We start from the raw sequence: 22,783 nt of genomic DNA, 5'->3' as shown, positions 1-22,783 counted from the left end.
CACTGCCTCCTGACTGGGATGGAAAAGCACAGCCTGAGCACACAGTGCCACCAGAATGGTTCCATGATGCATTAGGATTTTAGCTTTTGTGTTTTCCATATATCTGTACTCCTGCAGTTCTGCAGTTCTGTGTAACTCCAAACTCCATACCCAGTGGGAGCTGCTGCTTTCCCATTCTGCTCACACACAATTCCTCTCCAGGCTGGCAGTCAAGGACACCTCACTGCCTCAGGGCCCAGAGATGGAAACAAAAGTGAATTGGGGGGAGCAAACTTGGGGTAAATGACTTCATTACCTGCAGCTGTAACTGGGAGATTGACCCCCAATCTGCAAATGGACCAAACTTATAAAAGAGTGAAAACCCGTGAGCTGGGGTCCATTTTTGGGTGTAGCCCCTGGGGGGCTTTGTCTGCCCAAAATGTACCTGAAGGGCCTTCGATAAATAGAACTGCTTTTTATTCCCTTAATTTTGTTTGCCTCTGTTTTTAGGTAGTCCCAAGAAGGCATCAGCCTCTCCAAACGAGGTGTATGTGCTCTTGGCAGTCTCAAGAGTGCCACTGGACAGCTGCAGCTTCCGGAGAGTTAAAGAGGTTTAGGTGACAGCTGTGTGCTTTTCCTATTTGTCTGTTTTCCTCAAGGTCACTGGAGTCGATGTTGCAGGGATGGGAAGGGTCTGTTTGTTCCACTCACTACTACCACAAATAATTTTCAACAGTGGGAATGTAAGTCCTTTTTAAAATGGCTGTGCTAGAATTTGGGAAATTTTGTTCTTACAAGAAGTGACAAAAAGCGAGATAAACATAAGCTTATTAAGGAATACATCTGAGGAAGTGTTTTCTGTTCATTTTCAAAGAAGGCAAAACAATAATCACAGGAACATATGTGAACAAAAGTTGTCTTGATTTAAAATGCTAAAAAATCTGCATTGATTCACATGGGGAGCACCAGATTGAGACAGGCTGAAACAAGAGATGGGATCTTGTTTTGTAATCCCCAACCTGGTGGAGTTGCTCACTGCCATCAGGAGTGGGCTGGATCTGCATTTTGTGATAGCATGTGGGCTATGTGCATGCAAATCAGAGATGTGGGCTCTGCTTTGATCAGTCCTGCTTAATTTTCTGAGATAAACTTGTATTTTTATTTTTTGGGGGTTGTACTTAAACATGCAAAGAATTGGCTTTGATCAGTCCTGCTTAATTTTCTGAGGTAAACTTGTATTTTTATTTTTTGGGGGTTGTACTTAAACATGCAAAGAATTGACAACTCCCTTTTATTCTGGAGATTGTTGTGGGGGTGCTCTCTCTGTAAGATTTGTGATTTAAATAAAACCGGATTGGGAGATTGCTTCAAGTTATTAGAAGTATGGTAATTTCAATCCTCTGACGTCTAAATTATTTCAGATGGGCCCACAAAACATAACAAAGCAAACCGAAGCTGTTGCAGGAGGTGTGAGTTTGTTTGTCTAGGAAGCATGTAGGAGTTGATGGGTGTGAAAACCTTGGAAACAGCTGGAGTTGTCTTTTGTTTACTTGCACAGCTCAGGTGTTATGTCAATGCAGGGGGTTAGATTCAACCAGATTAATCATAAGAATCCCAGTGTTTAAAGCTTTCTTTAAAACTTGGTACATCTGGAGCACACCAAGCCACAGATATGACCAATAATGTTACAGGGTAATAATATGATGGTTGATAACTTCGGCTATTTTAGGCATATTCAGCACTAGCCTGGATCTTTGGAGAATTTGTTAATTCCTTGTTACTGCTTCTGCCTGTAGAGGGAGAAATTTAATTTTATTGGTACACTGGATACCTCCACATCTCTATTGCCAGAATACATTTCTGTGGGAATCCTTTATTGTGAAATATTTGTGGGCCTGGTGTCAGAGGGAAGGATGTAGCTGGGATGACCATTTGGTGATGGGTGACAGGAAGAATTCAAATTATCAAAACTGTTTGGGTTTAGAAGTCGGAATCAAAGTAGTAACCAACTGAAATTTTGGTAGGTATTTATGTGTTGTCCCTGAAAGGGTTTTGAGCCCAACAAATCAATAAAGCAATGTTCTCTGATACCAGCTGGAGCCTAATAAATGGGAGCAGTCAGCTTATCTTGGTGTTTTGGGGGTATTTCTCCCAAGCATCTCAAGATATGTCTTCCAGAAATGCCCTTTTAAGCATTTATTGATACTCTGATAGAAAAAAAAAAAAACACAAGATAGGATTTAATTTTCAAATAATCACCTTATAGTCAAAAGCCAGAACATTCTTTGTTGAATTACTTTTTGAGAGGTAGAAGCAACAGATAACACTTTCTTTTCCAGAAACTTGTATTTAGATTTAAAAAGGGTGGAAAAGCCATGCTAAAATATGCTAAGTTATTTATGATCTCAGCATCCCTGGAGTAGCTCTTCTTACAAGAACACATGTTGCTTATACTCTTTTAATTTCCAGATCTGCTTGGAATTTGAAGTCACAGGTGTCATTCCTGGTGAATGCACAATTAACAGCACTTAAACTAATTTAAACAATGTTCTGATCTCGAATTGTTAATGGTGCCTGTTGGCTGAGGTATTTGGGTGGACACTCACTCCATCCCCACTTCCAAACCCAGGCCTGGTCTCTTGAAAAGTAGTTGTGGAGTTTGCTGAAGGTTTTAGAATTTGGAGTGTTTCCAGTGCCTGTAGTCTTCTGACATGGAAAAAATGTGTGGGAACATGGGAAATTTGGGTTCATTCCTCCATTGGTTTTATTTAATTTGAGAAATGAGCAGAAATCTCAGCTGCCTAGACAATATTATAACAATTAATCTGCAGAATTATTTTCACAGTTTCTTTTGCTGACCATTAATTTTGTGGTGGTTTTGAGTAGTTTCTTACTTACCTTCCCAAATTAACTCATTATTTTTCTTGCAGGATAGATACAGGGTCAACACATGATCTATTGAAGCTTAATTGCAATATGGTTATCCAGTACTCAGAACATTTAACCATTGAAATATGTGCATGAAGAAATTCAGATTGTCCCCATGCTCCCACCATTCAAATGGGACAAATTAATTACCATTTTTTTACAAATCTCAGTAAAGAAAAAAAAATAAAACAACAAACCCAACAACAACAAAAGTCACCCAAACCCCTGAAGTTGAAAAAAACCAAACCAAACCAAACAACAAAAAAAAAAAAAAAAAAAAAAAAAAAAGAGAGAGAGAGAATTCCAGATTTTGATTTGAGTTGACACCTGGTATGCAGTTTGTGAGTCAATGGTGGTCATGTTCCAAAATGGAAGATTTTGCAGGGAGTGCCCACTGTCAGCCCCTCACAAAAATACCTTTTCAACTCAATTGTCTCTGCTTATCCCCATCACCATGCTGAAGAGATGAGGAGGGAGCTGTTCCCAAAACGGACAAGTAATTTGCTGGAAATAGATTTTAGATCAACACATTTGATTACAAGAAGAAATCAAGCTGAGCTCATGCACTTTGTGCAGCACAGGTCTACGTTCTCTGCAAGAGCCATGGTTAAAATCAGCAAACAATCATGCTCTGTAGCAGCTGAGACATCCAGATGGTCTCAGTTTATCCCTCATTAAAACACACTTCAGTGTTCCAATCTTTAGATAAAGATAGGCTTCAATGGCTGTGGCAAGGCCCATATCCTAAAAGAAAGGTCACAAGCATCAAGGCAGTTGCAGAAAATGCTTCTCAAAGCAGCCCAGTGCCTCAGTTGTGTGCCAAGGTCATGGAATCATTGAATCCAGAATGATTTGGGTGGAAAGGGACGTTAAAAACAATTTAATTCCACTCCTGCCATGGCAGGGACACCTCCCACTGTCCCAGGCTGCTCCAACCCCGATGTCCAGCCTGGCCTTGGGCACTGCCAGGGATCCTGGGACAGCCATGGCTGCTCTGGGCACCTCTCCCGATCCACCAGTGCAGGCAAGGGTCGTGATGGTTCGTTTGATCTTGAGGTACAAAAGGCACAGCAGGGGACAGCAGCACACTTCAGTATACTCACAGCAGAGCTCTTTTATTTGGTGCTAGCAACTCAATTATGTGACAGAAGGGGAGAGCTAAAGGAAAGAGGGAGGGGGGGGGAGAGAGAGAGAGAGAGAGAAGGGGATGGGGAATAGCTCCCAATGGATGGGATGACATCCTCGTGGTCTGCAGCCAATGGACAGGTCTTCCTTCCATGGGGAGAACTCAAAAGAGCTTCCCCAAAGGGTCACCTTTTACAGTTTTTTTCCGTTTTAGCCAAAAGGTGGTGAAAGACTGGTGCTTAGAGAAGCAGGTACGGTACAGTTTGGTATCTATAAACAGTTCTTTGGCAAGCAACCACCTTGGCTAGACCTAAATTCCTGTGTGAAGGGAGTGTCGTCCGTCAGGCTCTTCTTGTGATGTGAGGCAAATGAGGCAAACTTCAGACTGTCTCTTACACCACCCTGTGCCAGGGAGAATCCCCACCCTCATGTGGAAGAATTTCTACCTAAAATCCAAAAGAGTTCAGTCTCCTCCAGCTTAAGGCCATTTCCCCTTATCCCCAGTCCCTCTCCAGCTCTCCTGGAGCCCCTTTAGGCACTGCGAGGGGCTCTGAGCCCTCCCCAGAATCTTCTCCAGGCTTTTCTGGAGCTGCTGGGGCTTTGTGGTTCTGATGGGAGCCTTGGAGTTGATCTTCCTTGTGTCATTCCTTGCAAGTGCAGGCAGCAGGATGCTGAAAGGGAGTGTGCAGCACTTCACATTCATTTTTTTCCTACAGACCCAGAGAGGGCTTGGAACAACTTTGTACCTTCCCTCCTGCCCTTGCTGGGTGGAGGCAGCTGAGGAAGAGCAGCTGGAAGTGTCTGATCCACGTCTCAGATGCTCACAGAGTGCCATGAGACTCATCACCAGCTTCCCATCTTTCTTTATTTGCTGGGCAATTAATGAGGACCCCAGTTGAATGGAAATTTGAGTACCTGCTGAAGGGCCTTGCTGGACAGGAGTCTGTGCATCCTGTGGCTAATTGTGTCATTCATTAATCTGTTATCTCTTGATAATGGGCACAAGAGTCACTGAGGAGGATTCTGAATCTACCTGGCAATTAAATTACTTATTCCTTGTATATTGGTAATTCTTCACTTCATGGCTGCAGCCATGTGAAATCCTCACAGGGAGTTCTATTAAGAGAAAATTCCTGTTTCTTCCTTGTTCTCCTGTTTTTTTTCCCATATATGCAGATAACTAATGTATCTTAAGAGATGCAGAGTAGGAAGATTAATCTTTCTTCCCCCTTGCAGCTCCTAAAGAAAGTTACAGCTTTATAGCTTCAAAAGAGAACATTTTATTTTTAAGTTGCTATTAATAGCACAGAAAATTAAAAGCTCATCATGGTTAGGATGAGATCCCGATTGAACTTGACAGGGAAGAAGATACTTAATAAAAGTACCAGGCATGATGATGGCTTTAAAATAAATCTGTGCATTAATAGCTAAATTATGAGGCGATAATCTGCTGGTCTGCTTAAAAATGTGTTTGTGGGAGGATTTTTGGGATAACCCCATAGCTAATGCATGGTTGCTGGTATGTCCTGTCCTACAGCTTGTATTTTTTGGCTAATTGTATGATTTTAAGGTTGGGCAGCAACATTCTACATAGACAGCTATGTATTTATCCATCAATTGATGTCTGCTGCTGTTTTATCAGCTTATTTTTCTGAGCCACCAGCTAGGATAATGTGCTTGAGGGAAAATTATACCCTACATCAGTGGTTTTGTTACAGCATGTTGTACGTTATTGGTAATTTGAATGCACCCAGATAAAAATAGAAAGGTTAAGTAGTTTTCCAAATGTTGCTTCTGTGAAGCAGAAAGAGAGTAATGTCTGTACTCATATATGTTTTTGAGGGAAGAACAGGTTTTTTATTTTATTTTCCCTCTGCTAAAATTGATGCTTTCCCTCAAGCTGAATGTAGAGAACACTTGGCTTCGGAAATTTCTATTCCCAAGCTTTTTTAATTTTTATTTTTCCTGTTGGATGTTTAGGTCTAATGAGCTGGTTTTTAGCATTAATGTGCCAGCTCTGTCTGCATATGCCTGTCCCCAAAGTGCCTTCCCGTGGCCAGGTGGCGTGTGCTGGTGCCAGGGACAGGAGCTGGAGCCCCACAGTGCCCAGTGCCCTCTGCAAATGTCCCTGGCAGCTCCAGGGCACGGCCCTCACCCTCCTTCCTTCTGCTTGGGGACTCTCAAATGTTCCTCATCCCCCTCACATAGTGTTGGCCATTTTGGTGAGGTATTTATGTAGGGCCTGGCTGGGATTTCTGTCAAGTTGTAGTTCATAATTTCTATTCCAGAATGATTTAGTGATTCTCCGTGGATGACAATAACCTTGGGGGGGGGGATTGGTATTTTGATAGGACTGCCTGATAGCCATCTCCTTGGAATCCTTTGTGCATGTCCTATTTAGAACCCCTGCAGAACATCACTGTGTGTCTTTCAGCTAATGCCCACTGAGATTTAAAACCTCCTTTTTGGCTGCTCTCTTTCCTAGTAGTGACCTTGGCTGACAATTCCCGCTGTACACCCGAGTCCTGCGGGGATGGATTTTTCCCTCTCCTCCTTTCACACGGATTTTCGTGGTGCAGACTCACCTCTCCAGCAGCTCTGCTCCTCTTGCCTTACAGGGCACATCTGCTAAATCACTGGGGAGAAAATCTGTTTGTATTTGATTTTCTCAGTGATTAAAAATGCCATGGGACTTGCTGGGCTCGATCCTATCCCAGGGCTTCCCTTTCTTCTCCCCTGACTGAAGGGAATGAGAATCACCTGTGGTTTTCCTGGCAGGTGAGAGGAATCAGCCAGCTGGAGGGGGCTGGGGGCTCTTGGCTTTCATTTCAGCTGGGGACAGAGGGGGTAGGTGCTCTCTCTCTTCCACTCTCTGCAAAACTACATAGAAATTCTCCCCAAATCATCACTTCAATTGTAATTTATTGTTCTAACTTTCTATCACCTGCAAGCTCGTGGCTGAGGATGTTTGCATGGGGAGCTGGAGTTCAAAGCTGGCCAAGTTTGGATCTCTCTTTAGTAGCGAAAATGGGTTGGTTTATAACAAAAAATTATAAAGCTGTGACAGTAAAAAATATTTAGATGGATTTCTTTTAAGCAAAAAATAACAGAATATGCTTGAAGCATATTTATTGTTTGAAGGGAAAAAGCTTTTTTTCTTCTACCACATAACTTATTTTCCATAAGATAGGGCAAAGCAAAACAGTTATTTTTCTTCTAGTCCTTGCATGCTGATGGTCTGAGAGTTCAGTGGCATAAAGGAGAATTGAAGAGATGCTAAATTTTATAGGAGCTGAACTCTGCTCTGTGTACTAGTGGTAGTAAACTACTGGTAGTTTATTTTTAGCAGTTTATAATCTATTAAAGCTTGATTTTAAATTTGTTATACTTTTATCTGCTGCTTTTTAAGCCTTATAAATAGGTGAGATGGGGTAAGAATGCTCTGTAATGTGCAGGCACATAGCAGGAGAGGTTTGGGACTATGCCCTTAGTTAACTAAAATGAACTCCTGCTATCAAATGAGCGGGTAGCAACAAAAATCTCTCTGAGATAGTCCCTGTCATTTATAGTTTGGTGTCTCTTGTCTCATTTTAGAGAACTGCATCCCATCCCAAGAATAAAATAACCCAGCCTTACATAAGATTTTTTCTTTAATTATTTTTTAAAGGAACAGATGCAAAAGTTCTTTTCACTGTTAACGTTAAGAAAATGTAGATATATGTTCAGAAGAGTGGATTATAGCCCACAGTTTGCTTTTTCAGCCTTTATGGGAATGTGCAAGTGAAAAATATGCCTCTTCCAGTTTTACTTGTATATATTTCTATTCAGCCATTAAACAACTATATATTGTTAGGGGTCTTTTTAACAACCAAATGATTTATATTTTGTGTTCTTCCTCTTTTATTTTTCTGCTTGCACTTACTTTGCGTGGAAGCTTCATTGTCTGTATCTCATTAACGACCAATGGTGCTGCACTAAAAGCTTCAGTATTGGCTTCATGTCTTTATATCTTTAATTAATATTATAACAAAATGCCTCTGACAGTGAAACCAAGGTGGCAGAAGAGAGGTCTGCAAATTTAGCCTGGAGTGGAAGTTGGTTTTGTTTGTTTAGAGGGGTTGGTTTTTTATTTTTTTCTTATTTTTTCCTTTTTTTCCCCTCCCCCCCCCTTCCCCCCCTCCCCCTGGACCAGCTGTTTCTCATGATCTGTTTGATGCTCAGCATTTCACCTGCTGAGCAATCACACACCTGAAAAATAAGAGTACCTCCTGGAAAATTGGATTTTTTCTGCAATTAGTTCTGAAGACTGTTGTAGATAAAAGACTATATGTGTAGCACTGAAATGAAGGCATTTTTGGCTAAATGGCAATCTGATTCAATTTCTGTGTGGCTGTGCTGTGGTCTTCTGTCTTTTGGCTAAAGGTCTGTTAAATCTTTGATTTTCTAGACTTTTATAGACAGCAGTAGTCAGTCACTCCTTTTCCCTATTGATGGCTGGGGTGATTTATGTGATAGGTGCTGACAGAAGGACAGAGAAAACAGCAGAACAAGGCGCTTTTTTATTTTTTTTTAATGGTCTCCCTTGGGTTGTTATGTAGAAATTTGAGCTTCTTTCTCAGGGACATGAGTGTCAACACTGATCATACTACAATAGCATGGATGTTAAAACTGGAGAGGTGTGCTAACCTCCAGAGCTCAGATCATGACACAACAAAATGGATTTCTCTACAGCTGGCCAGTTATGCATTTCCTCAAGTTTTTATTCTGTGTTATTCCATAGATCTATATTTATGGAAAACATGATACCTATCAACTTGTTAATAAAAGCAGTCCATCAAAATTATATTTCACATTAACGAGTGCACTTCCACTGCACTTTCTCAACCTTACGCTCCCAAGAAGGCAAGAAAAGCCTTCAGTTTATCTCTGGTTTATTTAAAAAGTAATAAAGTCCAGGCCTCCTTTAAGTCTTTGAGATTGCTCTTATGACAAAGTCCTATCCAGGACTGGAAATATTTCCACTCCCATTTCACAACTCTCAAACCAGGTTGATGCAGCCTTCAAGGTAGAGCTGGGAGCACAGAGGGCTGTGGCAGAGGAATCATGAAATGAAATTGCAGTTTATTGATTAAAAGCCTGATAGGTGGTTCAGATATAGATTAGATCTTCTTCATTAATCTCAATTTTTAGGATTGAAAGTGCCTGTAAAATATTGTTAAAAAAATCTGAGAAAGGAATGTGAAAAGAGGTTAGGATGGATGTGACCAATCAAGAGAAATTACCATTTCTACCAAAGTATTAAATATTTGGGTTAGTCTCAAAGTATGAAGATTAGAGAGACCTTTTAATATTTTTATAATTAAATGATTAGTAATGGACTAAAAAAGGTAATAATTAGGAACCAAGCTCAGTGTCCAGCCTTAACAGGGGCTGAATAAAAGCCCAAAAATTTTAGGTGGGGTTGAGCAGGACTGTCAGCTTCAATCAGTCTCTGTCAAGCCTCAGATGCTATTTGTAGGAAGGAGCTGGAAAATCTGGTTTTTTTTTAAGATGTTCTGGAGAATTTTCTTATAAAATGAGATACAATCAGTTATTTTAGGCACACAGAATCCTGGAACTCCATGGAATTGTGTGCACCAAGCTGATAATCAGCTAAAGGTCACATGGTAACTCAAATTCTAGGTTTAAGAAATCTGGTGGTCTGTAAAACACACAGATGAAGGACAGATGTAGAATGCCTTATCTTTTTAGTGTTTATGCGCCAATAATTTGCTTTTAGTGAAGCAAAGAAAATATCTGAATTATAGCCGGGTGAGTTTGGGCTCTATTCTTTTATAGGATTTTTCATCCTTGTCCCCTGGGTTTAAACGGTAATAACTGGAAAGAACTATAATTTTGTGGGGGGGGAGGGGGGCGGGGAGAAGAAAGGCACCTCAGCCCAAGGAAGAAATTTTGAATGTTTTGCCCTGGAGATGATGCTGAAGAACTGCTCTCTAACCTGCCTCTGATGTAGCATCACTGCAGTACATCTTTTGGGTGTTTCCTGCTGTAAAAAAGGCTTCCCTCCACTTTGGAAGTGATGCAGGAATCACTTACGGGATATGTTCCTTACCTGATCTCCTACTGCTTTTAGAGCATTTAATTTAGATTTTTTTTCATGTCTCCTTTATTTAATGCTGAGTGTCTGAAGTCTGAATATCCTTAGGTGTTTTTTTTCCCATCTGTGTTTTTGATTAAGTTGATAACACAGTTTGGAAGTTGTCACTCCTTGCAACAACTGTACTGCATAAAATCAGTTCTACATGAAAAGTTGAATTTTCTAAAGCTTGTAGAGGTGTAGAATGGGTGTTTTCAGTGCCAGAAGTTACATCCCCAAAGAGTGGGAATATGTGGCATGTAGGAAGGCAGTGAATGAGAGAAACCCCAGACCTGCCTTGCTGTGGGGAATTGGATCCTTGAGAGAATAAACAGCTGATGAAAAATAACCTTTCATTTGAGCACTGGAAGCAAAACATAATAAATTCATGTTAGCACCAGCAGGGTGTGAGATTGAGTTCTGAAAACTGGTGGCTAGGACAACCTTTACTGGGAAAATCTATTTTCAGGGCAGATCCCATCTCTGCAGGCAGAGAGTGATGCTCTGGCATCAGGGGAGGAAGGGTTTCATCTGCAGGACCTGCTGCACTTCCCCAGAAGTCACTGATGGAGTAATTCCATTATTTAATGGGCCTGAATTGATTCCTCTAAAGCAGTTTTGTTGCTGTCAGGAGTTCATTTGTCTTTTCTGGAGCCATTTCCACAAGGAACAAAGGAAAGCAGGCTTGGGATCAAACATAGACTGAATAACTGTGCACTGCAGCAGGGGCTGGAGGAACTTTAATTCACAGCCCTCCTTTCAGTTCCCCTCATGACACTAGTACAACATGGGAAACAGAAAAATCAGCCAATTTGTGCAAGATTCTGTTTGGTAGAAATCCTAAATAAATATGCTCATTGTACAACTGAAATTATTGATATTTTTTGTCTCTATAACAAATATTTCTTTTGTAACAAGGCTTTTGTTGCCTTCAAATATTCAAGAGTAGCATGGGATCCTTTTTATTTATCCTACCAGATAACAAAACTGGTGACTGGAGGCTCAGGTTAATGCTGAAAGACTGAAGCAGTTGTTAAGGGATTATAACAGGTAGCTGCCTGTGATTTTTTTTTTTATGTTTTCATTTTGTAATATTTTTAAAATAATACTTAATTGTCTTAATGTCATCCTGTTGTCAGGGGATATATATTTCTGTCTGAAAACAGCAACTGAATGGATATCTCATGTGTGTGCTCATCATGAATGAATTATCACAGAATCACAGACTGGTTTGGGTTGGAAATGACCCTGATGACCATTTCATTCCAACTCCTTCCAAAGGCAGGGACAGACACCTTCCAGTAGCCCAGGCTGCCCCAAGTCCCATCCAGCCTGGCCTTGGACACTTCCAAGGATGGGGCAGCCACAGCTTCTTTATAGATGGACAGATTAACTTAAGGCAACTTGAAATTCATGAAGAAATGTAGGGATGAAGTCAGGAATATTTTCAGAGAATATTTCATTGACAAAGTTCAGTTTCTCTTTTTTGATCTACTTTTGGCTTCCTTGTATTAAACAAAAAATTCACACTTTGTAAGGTGCCAACTGGCTTTTATTCAGATGTTGTTTTTCCTTAGTTCTTTCTGCATCTTGTGCATTCCTGATAATTGAGCTTCAAAGTCAGTGTGAGGGTTTGTTGGTTGTTTGTTTGTTTTTAAATTTATTTATTTATTTTTAATATTTTTTTAAATTTTTAAAGAGAGTATGAGTTTAGGCATTGTTGGGTATATTTAACCAGCTTTGTTGGCTGCTGGATAGAGAATCCATTCCTCATTCTGTTCCATGAAGATTGTGTTCATAAATGGATGGACATTTTGGCTCTGCCACAAATTGATGCCACAGCTGGGCCACACTTGATTTATTTCACATATCTGGAGGCCTCTACTGAGAAGGTTATGGTTTTCCTTCTCAACTCTTTTTCCCCTTGCAGAGATCTTCTGTGAGGTTTTCATCATCTGCAATCAGTTGTTACCCTGCTGCTTCCAGCACAGAATTCAAGGAGCTCTAGTCTCAAAATATCGCAGATGATTTTGCTCAGACTCAAGGGAAAACTCCCAGAAAACTGCTTCCAGTCCTGCTTTATTAAGGAATTGGTATCACTGAATACAGATGAATCTGGTTATGTACCTTGTATTCACTGAAATGTGACACTTCATTGCTTTCCCCCACCTTATGTGGGGGTTCTCTATAGGGTTCAGCTGGAATTTTATCCACAGCCAAATGAAGTTCCAAGTGGGCAGTAATGCTCCCTGTGGAAGGGTGGGAACTGCTGATGTCCTGAGTTTAATCCCTGGACAACCAGCTGTGTGTGTCACCTTCCAGCTGCATGAGGAGTGAACAGAACCCGGGCTTTGCTGATCTCTGTCCCGGCTGAGAGGAGATCACCCTTTAACCTGGAATTCAAACACATTCAAACAGTTTCTCCACCAGCAAACTGAAATCAGAGCTGCCATAATGTCGGGTGACAGTTTAGAGGACACAGTCAAATTAAGAATATATCCTCTTTATTATTTTTTCTTTTTTTTTTCCACTCATTGTGACTCCATCATTTGTCCTGACTTTAAGGACTGTGAAATGCAAGCCTTGGGATTCTGCACTGGTGCAGTCTGGTTCATTACATTGTTGTTAACCTTCCTGCCAGTAGAAGCTCACATGAATTCAGATGTCAGAATACTTGAGGATGATATCTACATTCTAACACACTGTGAAAATATTTACAAGCTTCCAAGATGAGACTTTTCCTGATTAGGGAAATCAAAGAATAGTTTTCCCAGCAGGCCTGCAGTTAGCTCATCCAAATTGCTTCTGTTTTAATTGGCATGCATTTCCTCGAAGCAGCTGGGGGATGAAAAATATTTGACTTGGGCTCTACAGGACTGGAAGCCTCTTCCCCCAGACAAAGCAACTCTGGAAAAGAAACCAAACCAAGAAGCCAGCTCAAATTTATATTGCATTTGTACAACAAAAATCTGTCTTTGACAAGATTCCAGACCAAGGTGCAGACTGATATTCTGACTTTTTAATGAGGAAAATAAGGATGGTGTTTGTCTCAGGTGTTCTGTGTGTGAAGTCTTTTGTTACCTGTGTTGTATCTGAGTGGGCTGTGAATTTTATCTCAGCTCCACAGAAGTCTGTTGTTTTCAAACTGCACTTTGGGACTTCTTTTACTCAGTTTTCTAGTTTCAGAAGCATTGGGAAGAATAAGTAAAACCAAATAACCTTTGTTAAAAGTTCCCACTTCTGTCTGGAAAAAACCAACTAATGTGTGTGAAACTAATTTACTGGAGTTTTTATTTCTCTTTTGTAGAACGTGTCTGAGGAGGGACATTTTCCCTATTAATTGTTCTCATAGGGCATGGTGAGACCAAATCTGCCTCGTGGAGGAGGAGGAGGTGACCCTGTTCTAGGATGGTGTGGAAAGCTGAGCTCTCAGGGCTTGGGGTGGGGCCTCTTTATGTTCCAGTCATGAATTAAACCCACCATGGATAGACCAGTGAAAGCAGCATCCAGAGCATGAAATCCAGTTCACTTGATTTATTGAGTCTGTTTATTTATCTATTTATTAGGATATTAGATAATTTTGATGAAAAAATGTGCCAGTATCATGTCCTTTAATCAGGATTCCTTGGTAGTTCATGTAGAACGTATCTACATCTTGAAAATATCAATATGGTGAGGTTTTTTGTAAAACAGTCCCTTCCCTCACCTCCACCCAAAAAAACCACCACCCAAACCAGTGTAATAATGGGGTTTCTTGTGGATGACTTCCCCCACTGGATGCATTTCAGAGATGCAAAACCCCACAATGGGAATATTGCCACGAGCCAGCCACAACTTTCCTACTACTCAGCTTTTGGTGAAGAAATATTCAATATTCACCACTTAGGAGGGGTGAAGTGATTGCATGTCAGTCCTGGCAGCCTGAGGGGCCAGGGCTTTTGCTAGGAGAGATTCTGGTATGGAATGGAGCCTGAGGATCCTGTTCCAGGGGATTAGGGAGCTGCATTAGCAAGGAATAATGTCAGTCACGCTTTGTGCCAGCTGGGTTTCACCATCTGCCTCTCAGAAACGTGAGGTGGTGTTTCCCTGGTGGCACAGCATTAGGTGAGTCATGAGCAGCACAGACTGCCAGTGATTTGGTTTTGAAGCTCTGAAGGAAGTGTGAACTTCATATTTGTTGTTTATTGGTTAATATTTAATTGGAGGTGAAATTAAAAATTAAGCAGGCAAATGACTCATGTTGAAAAGCAACAGCACTGTCTTGCTGTGGCTGACAAATGGCAATGAATTTCTAAGAATAGAAGAAAGTATATTAATTTATAGTGATAGCACAGGAAGCCTAAAGAGATGCTTTGATTGAGAGGAGTGGACACTTTGCACAGAAAGATCGTGGAGAAAATGTCTTTGCTGTGATTAGTACCCTTTGCATCAGAAATGAAATTGGTAGATGGTTCTCTTCAGAAAATACTTAAAATTGTCTTTTTTCTGTGGTGTTATAAAAAAGTTTAAGAACAATTTTATTATCTTGGAGCAATGTTTAAAAAGATTTTTTTTATTAGAGCAATGTTTTTTCTGTCTTTTTTTTTTTTCAAAATCGTGGCTGTTTGAGATGCCCAGCTCTCGAAACCGTGCACTGCACTTAGGAACAGTTATATTTATTTTTTTTTAACCACTGGAAGTAAAGAGCAGCCTGTTATTTCAGCTAATTGTTATTACTATTACTGTAGGCTCTGAGTCTTTCTGACAGTCAGATCTCAATCTGCATTTTGCCGTGGCTGACAGCAGGCAGAGCCTGGGATGCTGCTGGTAGGAAGGAGGAGTCCTGGCGATCTGCTGCCTCCTGGGAAGAAGCCTGTTTGATTGGGCATCTGTGGCATTTCTGGCCGGCAATTTTTTTCCCAAATAATGCTACAGGCTGATGCTATTTCTGTTCAGAATAATGATCCATCCTGTTTACAAACAGAGAAAGCAATAGTGTGAGTAAGGCCTTTTCTTCCTGCTGTATGTAGGGGATTACCTGGGGGTGGATTGAGGCTGAGCAGTGCCCAGGATGCAGCCATGGAGGGCTGAGTGTGCTTCACCATCTCTTGTTTGGTAAATAAAGGCCTTTTTAAACTGCTACTTCTAGTTTCTATTTGTTGTTTTCTGTAAAAATGTTTTGTGCTGAAATTCTCATCTCGTGAATGTGAAAAGCAGTATGCAAAATTCAGGGTGGCAGAAGTTCTTAGCACTAGAAGATACATCAGTAAATAGGATGGGTGGAAGAAAGTGTAGCAGTTGGCTGGTATTTCAATTTTGGTCTGTAATATCATAGTGAAACTTGAACTTTTTAAATTTTTCCCCCTCACAGAAGTCAAAGGAATGTTGAGGTTTGAAGCTGTAAAGGAAAGGGCTGGTAGAGGTCCAGTTTTGTTAATTGAGCAAAGTAACTCCAAATTACTGCTCACACAGGCTGATCTTTGTCAGTGCAGAGCAATGGCAATGAGAGAGTGGAAATAGCAAACCCTGTGTGTCATGTCAACTGTAGCTGGGTGGGAGATTAAAATTATTACGCCAGTATAAAACCAGGACTTGAAATGTATTGGGCTCCTCTTGATGTGCTTTATCTGGGCATTATTATATAACTTCCACTGGGGATTGCTGTGCCTAGAAAGTTCAACGTGCGCCCTTTGCCTGTGACAGGTTGGTCAGTCATTAGGCTGCTGGGGTGCCCTTTGAGAGATCCTTTTTATTATGAAAACGATTCTAAGACCTCCAGATTAGACAGTGCACTCACACTAACCCGCTTGGAAAGGAAAAAAAAAAGAAACCTTTAATCTCTGTTAAAACTCTACATGCCAAATATAATAGCTGGTTTCAGCAGTGTTTAAACCATCTTCATTAGAATATGGGAAGGGGAGACAGGTTTTAAAGGCTGGCTTTAGCAAGCAATCAGCTGTTTCCCAGATGGTCCAAATGGGACTTGTTCAACACTGAACATAAAAAGGGAAAAGAATTAAAAAGAGAGAGCCCAGCAGCATCCTGTGTGTGTCAGTGCCTGCTGGTGCCTGGGCTCAGGGGAAAGGACTCCTCATGCAGAGGCTCTGTCCCTCCCAACCCAGACATCCCATTGCATTCCTGCTGTGCTCACTTGCACAAAGGCAAGGCTGCAAGGCGTAATGCATTTCAATATATTCTGCACTTGTGATGGTGGCTCTATAGCTTTTGCCCAAGTTTCACCACCCTTGTGATATAAAACCAGTTTTGCTTTAACCCATTATGAAAACTGGTAGTGCTTAACCCATTTTTGACTCGGGAGCCTTTGTTCTGGTCAGAGGACAGCCCGGGGGGGCTGTATGGAGCAGAGCACGTACCGGGGGTGCATCCTGCACGCCGGGCTAATCGCTCGCTAATTAATATTCATGACTCATCTTATTTAGCGGCTGCTCTTGGCACTCGAGCGTTGGTGCTCGAGCCGTGGAGAGCTTTATCTAAGGCAGAGCCGGTGCTCTCCTGGGGTGGGTGCTGCCGACCCGCAGTTCCCCTGGTTGCCTGAATCCGTGTAACATCACGCCTTGTAATGAGTCCTTTCTGCTTGTTCCCAAAGGTCCAGAGGAAGAAATGACCATGTAGATTCTACAGCTTGGGTGCAGCATAATGGGAAATGGTGAATGGAGTGGAGCTGGTCTGCAGCCCTGAGAGCAGCCGTTCTGTGACCTGCAGTCAGTCAGGGACACCCTCCTCGCCAGGAGCATCCTCCACGTCGCTCGCCGGACACACGCGGGAATCTATTTAATTTCTCACATTGGAATTCAAGATTCCTCTCCTTCAATTTTTAAACAGTTTTAAGATTGTATCAACTGCAACGAGTGGAGCAATATAACCAAGCCACGATGGGCGACATGACAAATAGCGATTTTTATTCCAAGAACCAAAGAAATGAGGCCAATCATGCAGGAGAGTTTGGGTGCACACTGCAGGAACTGCGCTCCCTCATGGAACTCCGAGGGACAGAAGCAGTAGTAAAAATTAAAGAGACTTATGGGGAAACAGAGGGGCTCTGCAGACATCTGAAGACATCACCCACAGAAGGTAAGCACTTCTCACTTCAGTTAGGGGACTTTGTGTAAACACCCTCCAGATGATGAAAAAAGAGGTTTTGATTCCAACCTGAACAGAATTCTCATGGTGCTGCCATTATTCCCTGCAATAATAAAACAAGAGTCTTCTAAGAAAGAAAGTAAACCAGTCTAGCTATAGCTAAAGCTGGCATGAGAGTGAAAGGAGTGCTTCTTGTCTTAACAGCTAAATGCATTTATTCTTCCTTAAAATGCCACAAAAAATCAGCATGTGTTTTAGGCATTGCAAAGAGACTTGAATCTCTGTGCTCCCGGGGGAAAGAAAGCACAAAAACAGTTGCTTCAAAACAGCTTTTGGGTACTTGGACATCTTGAGGGTATGAAATGACCTTTTGAGATGCACATTATGTTACTGTGTAGATCGATTTTTTTTTTTTATGTTTATGTATAGGTTACTAATCTTCACTTATTATATTACCATAGATAATTTCGCTGAAATCATCAGTCTGTGATTGTATTGAGGTTTTTATTAGGTGCCCTTCTGTTGTGTGTAAAATTAAGCTCCTTACTTTCTTATGTTTAATAATACCAAGCATAGTTTTCTAGTATCTATTTTCCTAAGTGTTTTTCAAGACTTCTGCCTGATCATTTATTAGTCTGGTTTTTAATGCTCAAACCAAATATCTCTCCATAAAGCATTGACAATGGTGTAATGTTTCCCTCTCCTCACACAATTTTCTTTCTCTTTAAGTGCAAGTAAAATTCAGTTTAATTCTTAGAATTCTATTTTTGTTACTGTATTTTTATCTCCAAGGAGTATTAACAGTTTTGGAAATTACACAGTCTTTCAGTCTATAATATTTCTGCAGTCTTGTAATGAAGCCAAGATGTTCATTTTAAGTTCTTTTCTTCTTCAACAAGATAAAAGTCTTGGCTTTGTTCCATTCTCTTCTTTCTAAAATTAATCATTTAGTTACCTCCAGTGTTTAAATGCCTCAAAGTCTGGCATTATTGGTGGCATCATAAACCTGCCTATTGTAGTGTGATACCATAAATTACCCCAGCTGAGGGGTCCCAAAGGAGGAGCTGTCAATGTCTCAGCTTGAGGAATTCCATGTTTGCAGGAAGTCAAGAGCTGAAGTCTCCATCTGAGCCGAGCTCAGGGTGGTGACTTCAGTCAAGTTTTGCCAACTCATTGTAGTGGTTACCTGGTCAATGTGAACTTCAAAGGAGATGTTAATTGCGCTGTGTGTTCAGTTTATGACATCAGGGAAACTCAATTCCTCATATTGGAACAGAGTGTATGGATCCAGCAGAGTGGCACGCTGACTCCGGCAGTAATCTGTATCTGATACTGCAGATAAGGTAACTTTCCTCTAAGCATTACGTGCACTTGATCACTTGTGCGTTAGGGAAAAACCTTTCCAGCTTCAAATGGCAATCAGCATAGCCTTGGAACTGGGAAGGCTCTGCTGGGTTTTAATTTTCAAGTAGATCACTTAATAGGAATTCCCACTCACATGAGACTTACATCTTACTTGTAATTGTTTTGCTTGGAAAAATTCTCTGAAATACATCTTGTCAAACTCCGGAAATTTTCACTGGGGAGAAAGTATCCATAACAAGAAACTTGAAAGGTTCATGGCAAATATAAGCTTATATTTAGTTCTAAGTGCCAAGCCATTGTTTTTCTTGATTCCAAGCTCAGTGAAGAGGATATTCTGGAAGAGATGACTATTCATAGATGAAAGAAACATAATAATTTCTTAAGTGGAAATGGGATTCTAACACCAAGCAGATATGATTTGAAAATTAATTATTGACATGCTTAGTTTTATCTTTTGGTATCTGCAGTGAACTGTGGATTCCTCATTGAATACCTTTATGAAAAACACAATTTGCTGCCGTGCCTGAAAATCACTTTTCTAGCTAGGTATCATTTTTGGTGAAGCACAGCTCACTGAGCTTCCTTTGTTTTTTTCAGACTTTGGTCTGTTGTACATCTCACATAGTTTTATGGGAAATATGAAATAAGAATTACCGTAGGGCACTTATTTGAAGAACCCAAATGGCCTGAGCAGAAGTCCTGAGTGATTGTGAAACAGTGAAAGGACCTGACTCTAGAACCTGGTTCTTCCCTGCCTTGTAAGCTCTTCCAGAATTTATCTTCATAAAAGATAATTTCCCTGTAATTTTGTGGGATAAGTACCAAAACAGTTACCGGAGCAGAGGAAAAAAATGTTTCCTGTCAGCATGGACATGATAATTTGGTAAAATGTGTGAATTTAACCTAACCTGAATTTACTGGTTTATTTAGAAAGGAAGAAGTAGTCATGAACTCAGAGCTGACGCAATTAATTTCCCATGTTAATATTTGATGTCCCACCTATGGATTGGTAGGATCAATCACACTTAGAAGTGCTGTTTGAAATGATTTTAAAGGCCTTGAACTTCTCAAGATGTCATATTTGTAACTCAGATGTCATTGACACTGCTGTGAGGTTCATTTCCCTGTGAACTCCTGTCTCAATGCAGAGTGGAACGGGGGAAGTCTGCTGAATGTTGAGTAGAATAATATTTGCATACTGAATGAATTAATAATATTACTATGGGTTATGAGACTTTAGTTTCTCCTTTAAATTTTCTTTGATTGCTCCTTTAGCTACAGATGCAGTCGAGATCCCAGCTTCCATTTATGCCTGAGGGATTTCTTGCCTTAAAGTGATTATATTATAATGAGAAGCTCCCGTTTAAGTGCTCATAAAAAGAACCTCCCCAAAAATCTGTGGAAGTAATTTATACAAAAAATACACGTGTGTCAACTTGAATTTGCTCTAAAAATATTTGTGTTCAGATTAGTTTCACTTTGATTATCCCAGCAGTATCACATATAGGCAGCATCTAGCCCTGTCACTTTGCAAAACAATACTGAATCCCCTCCCTGGGCAGAGCTATGCTGACAGTTGTATAATTTTCCATGCAGTTGGAGTCTCTGAGGCTTACTGGAGCATCAGTGATACCTTATAAAGGACAGCCGGTAAAATGGGATGAGTTACCAAATGAGAATGAATACCAAATGAGACTGGAATCCACTCTCTCCAATACTTAACCATATATACCCACAATTTTATACAGTGCCCACCAATTTACAGCAACTTTTTAATCTACTTTCCCTTATAAAAATATTTATTTCTTACAGGAGTGTGTCAGTGAATTAACTTCCCTGATTTCTTGCTTAAAATACTTGGACACTGTGATTTCCAGTGCATGTAAACAGTGAAGAATTCACTGCATGTAGAATTATGGAATACCCTGGGTGGGAAGGGATCACAGGGATCATTGATCCAACCCCTGGCCCTGCACAGACATCCCAACAGTCTCACCCTGTGCATCCCTGGGAGTGTTGTCCAAAGGTTCCTGGAGCTCTGGGGGCTGTGCTCAGCCTTGGGGCCGTGTCCCGGCACATTATAGTGAAGCTTTTTTTAATTTTTAGATGAAGGAAGAACCTTTCCACGATGATACCTGTGTAACCACGCCTCAAACAGGCACTTTAGAAGGTGTTACACATTGGTGATGATGTTCCAGCACTTCAGAAAAAGTTTTTCTGTTGATATTTAGTGAATACAGAACTGCTTAAGGTTCTAAGGTTCTAGAAATGGGCTGGAGGAGTGCACTGGGGAGAACATTTCAGCTTTGTGGATTTTTTTTTTTTCCCCTTCTGTCTGTAGATCTCAGAATACCAGGGAAAGGTTTCATGGAAATTGATATAATGACAATATCAATTAAGAGTTAGTTGATAATATTTTGTCCTGGTTTGAAAGACAGGTGTTTGCTAAGGAAAGCAGAAGCTTCCCTTTGGACTGAAAAAATGTGATTCTTCCGATTACTGTGATTTTAAAATTAAGGGAGCTCTCAGGCAAAGATATGTGGGTAGGAATAACAGTTCTTTACTAGTATAACTAACAAGACAAACAAGAACAACAACAGCTATGAAATTACCCACAAACAGAACAGTAACTCAGTCCCAGTGTTTTTTGGCTGCAGGCACCTTTTCCCTGAGCTGCAGTTCCCGGTGCTGGGGGCGGGCAGGTCCCGCAGAGCTGCAGGAGGGCTGGGGGTGATGGCAGAGCTGTCCCAGGGGGAGAGAGAGATGGAGAGAGAGCCCTCTGCTCACGGTGTGGGTCCTGGTGCTCAGCAGAGTGCTGGATGGTGGCAGGTTACAGTGAGAAGGCAGCAGGGCAGGGTCCGACAGCAGTGAGGATGGCTCCCGGTGCTGGGATGACAGGGATGGGCCAGAGGCGGCGATCGTCCTTCTCATCCGAACTCCGTGGGGGGAAAGGGCCGAGCCAGAGCCTTCCTTCTCCTCTTCTGGATGTTTGAATTTCGCAGGGTTTCCCTCCTCTCTCTCCCCTCCCCCTTGTCACCAGGGCCCAGTCAACAGGTATCTTAGCATGACGATGGGGAAAATTCCACAGAGGGAAAAGGGAGAGAACCAACCCCCAACATATTTCTTCTGTAGAAGTTGACTTTTTAATCGTCGCAACTGCCCTTAGTTGAGCTACCAGAGAAGTTCTCTCTCTTCTCAAATGTATATTTATGTGGGTGATATGGACTGAGAATCAATTGGACCAGCTGTGGAGGTGTGTTTATTTTTCATTATTTCAATCTAAAAAGCCTTTCACAATTTTAACGGTGAGGGTAAAAGATGAAGAAAGATTGAATGCAACAAAATCAACCAGCTGCTTTTAATACTTGTTAGTTTTGGTTCCTCACACTTGCTTCTATAAAAATGCACCTTTAATAACTTAATAGTCTGTTTGGAAGCTGCTCTTGCTGGTTTACACTGAATTTTAGTCAGGTGCACCACTGTGTTCAGTCAGCTTCAGAGATGTGAAGAATTTGGAAAGGAAATTGGGAAAGGAATGAAAACTACTTGATTCAGACAAATAGAAATTTAAAATAGAAATGTAAAATAATTGATTCTGTGATTGTCACAGACTGAGCTTTTTTTTAACACACTGTCAAAATAGATCCTGAATGTAAAGAAATTGGAGACAGCATCATTTTAATTGATAAAAGAATACACTTGATCATGTATAAACCATTCAATATTATCCATAAGTTCATTCAAGATTAGGATGGATAATTTTTCATTGATTTTACAATTTCCTTAAAAGGAACATTGCCAGCTCTCTGAAAGTAGATTTTAAGAGTTTCTTTGTGATGTTGAGCTGAAGTAACTTGGGAAACCTTCAAAGCAGCATCTTAGGAGCTGTATAAGAGCAGAGCTGCTCATCCTCTCTCCGGATCGCCACACTGCCCGCCTAATTCCTTGTCCTTACTTGTGGCGACAAACATCTCTTGTAGTCCAGACCCATTTGGCAGCCCCCAGGCCAGCAGCCAAGCTCCAAGCACGCACTGGCCCTTACTTGTCCTTGTCCTCCCCACAGGAAGGTTTGGTTTGGGCCAAGAGAGCAGCCCTGGCCATGAACAAACCCCTCAGCATGGTCGTGGCCGAGGCCTCGCGGGGGTTTTTCCTGCCCTGCGCAGGAAAAAC

The 22,783-nt window shown here is 41.1% G+C and overlaps 1 protein-coding gene across 12 annotated transcripts in view; it reads left to right on the top strand.

Moving 5' to 3' along the window:
* Positions 1-17,040: 17,040 nt before the first annotated feature.
* ATP2B2 (ATPase plasma membrane Ca2+ transporting 2) overlaps positions 17,041-22,783 on the top strand; it is a 169,083-nt gene continuing 163,340 nt past the window's right edge. For all 12 annotated transcript variants that reach the window (XM_062500956.1, XM_062500955.1, XM_062500953.1 and 9 more), the window contains exon 1: positions 17,041-17,239. In XM_062500956.1, coding sequence (XP_062356940.1) covers positions 17,041-17,239 — 199 coding nt within the window. The remainder of the gene's footprint in view (positions 17,240-22,783) is intronic.

The sequence above is a fragment of the Cinclus cinclus genome, chromosome 12 (genome assembly GCF_963662255.1).
Source record: "Cinclus cinclus chromosome 12, bCinCin1.1, whole genome shotgun sequence".
NCBI classification, from domain to species: domain Eukaryota; kingdom Metazoa; phylum Chordata; class Aves; order Passeriformes; family Cinclidae; genus Cinclus; species Cinclus cinclus.
This window is presented reverse-complemented; position numbering and strand designations above follow the sequence as displayed.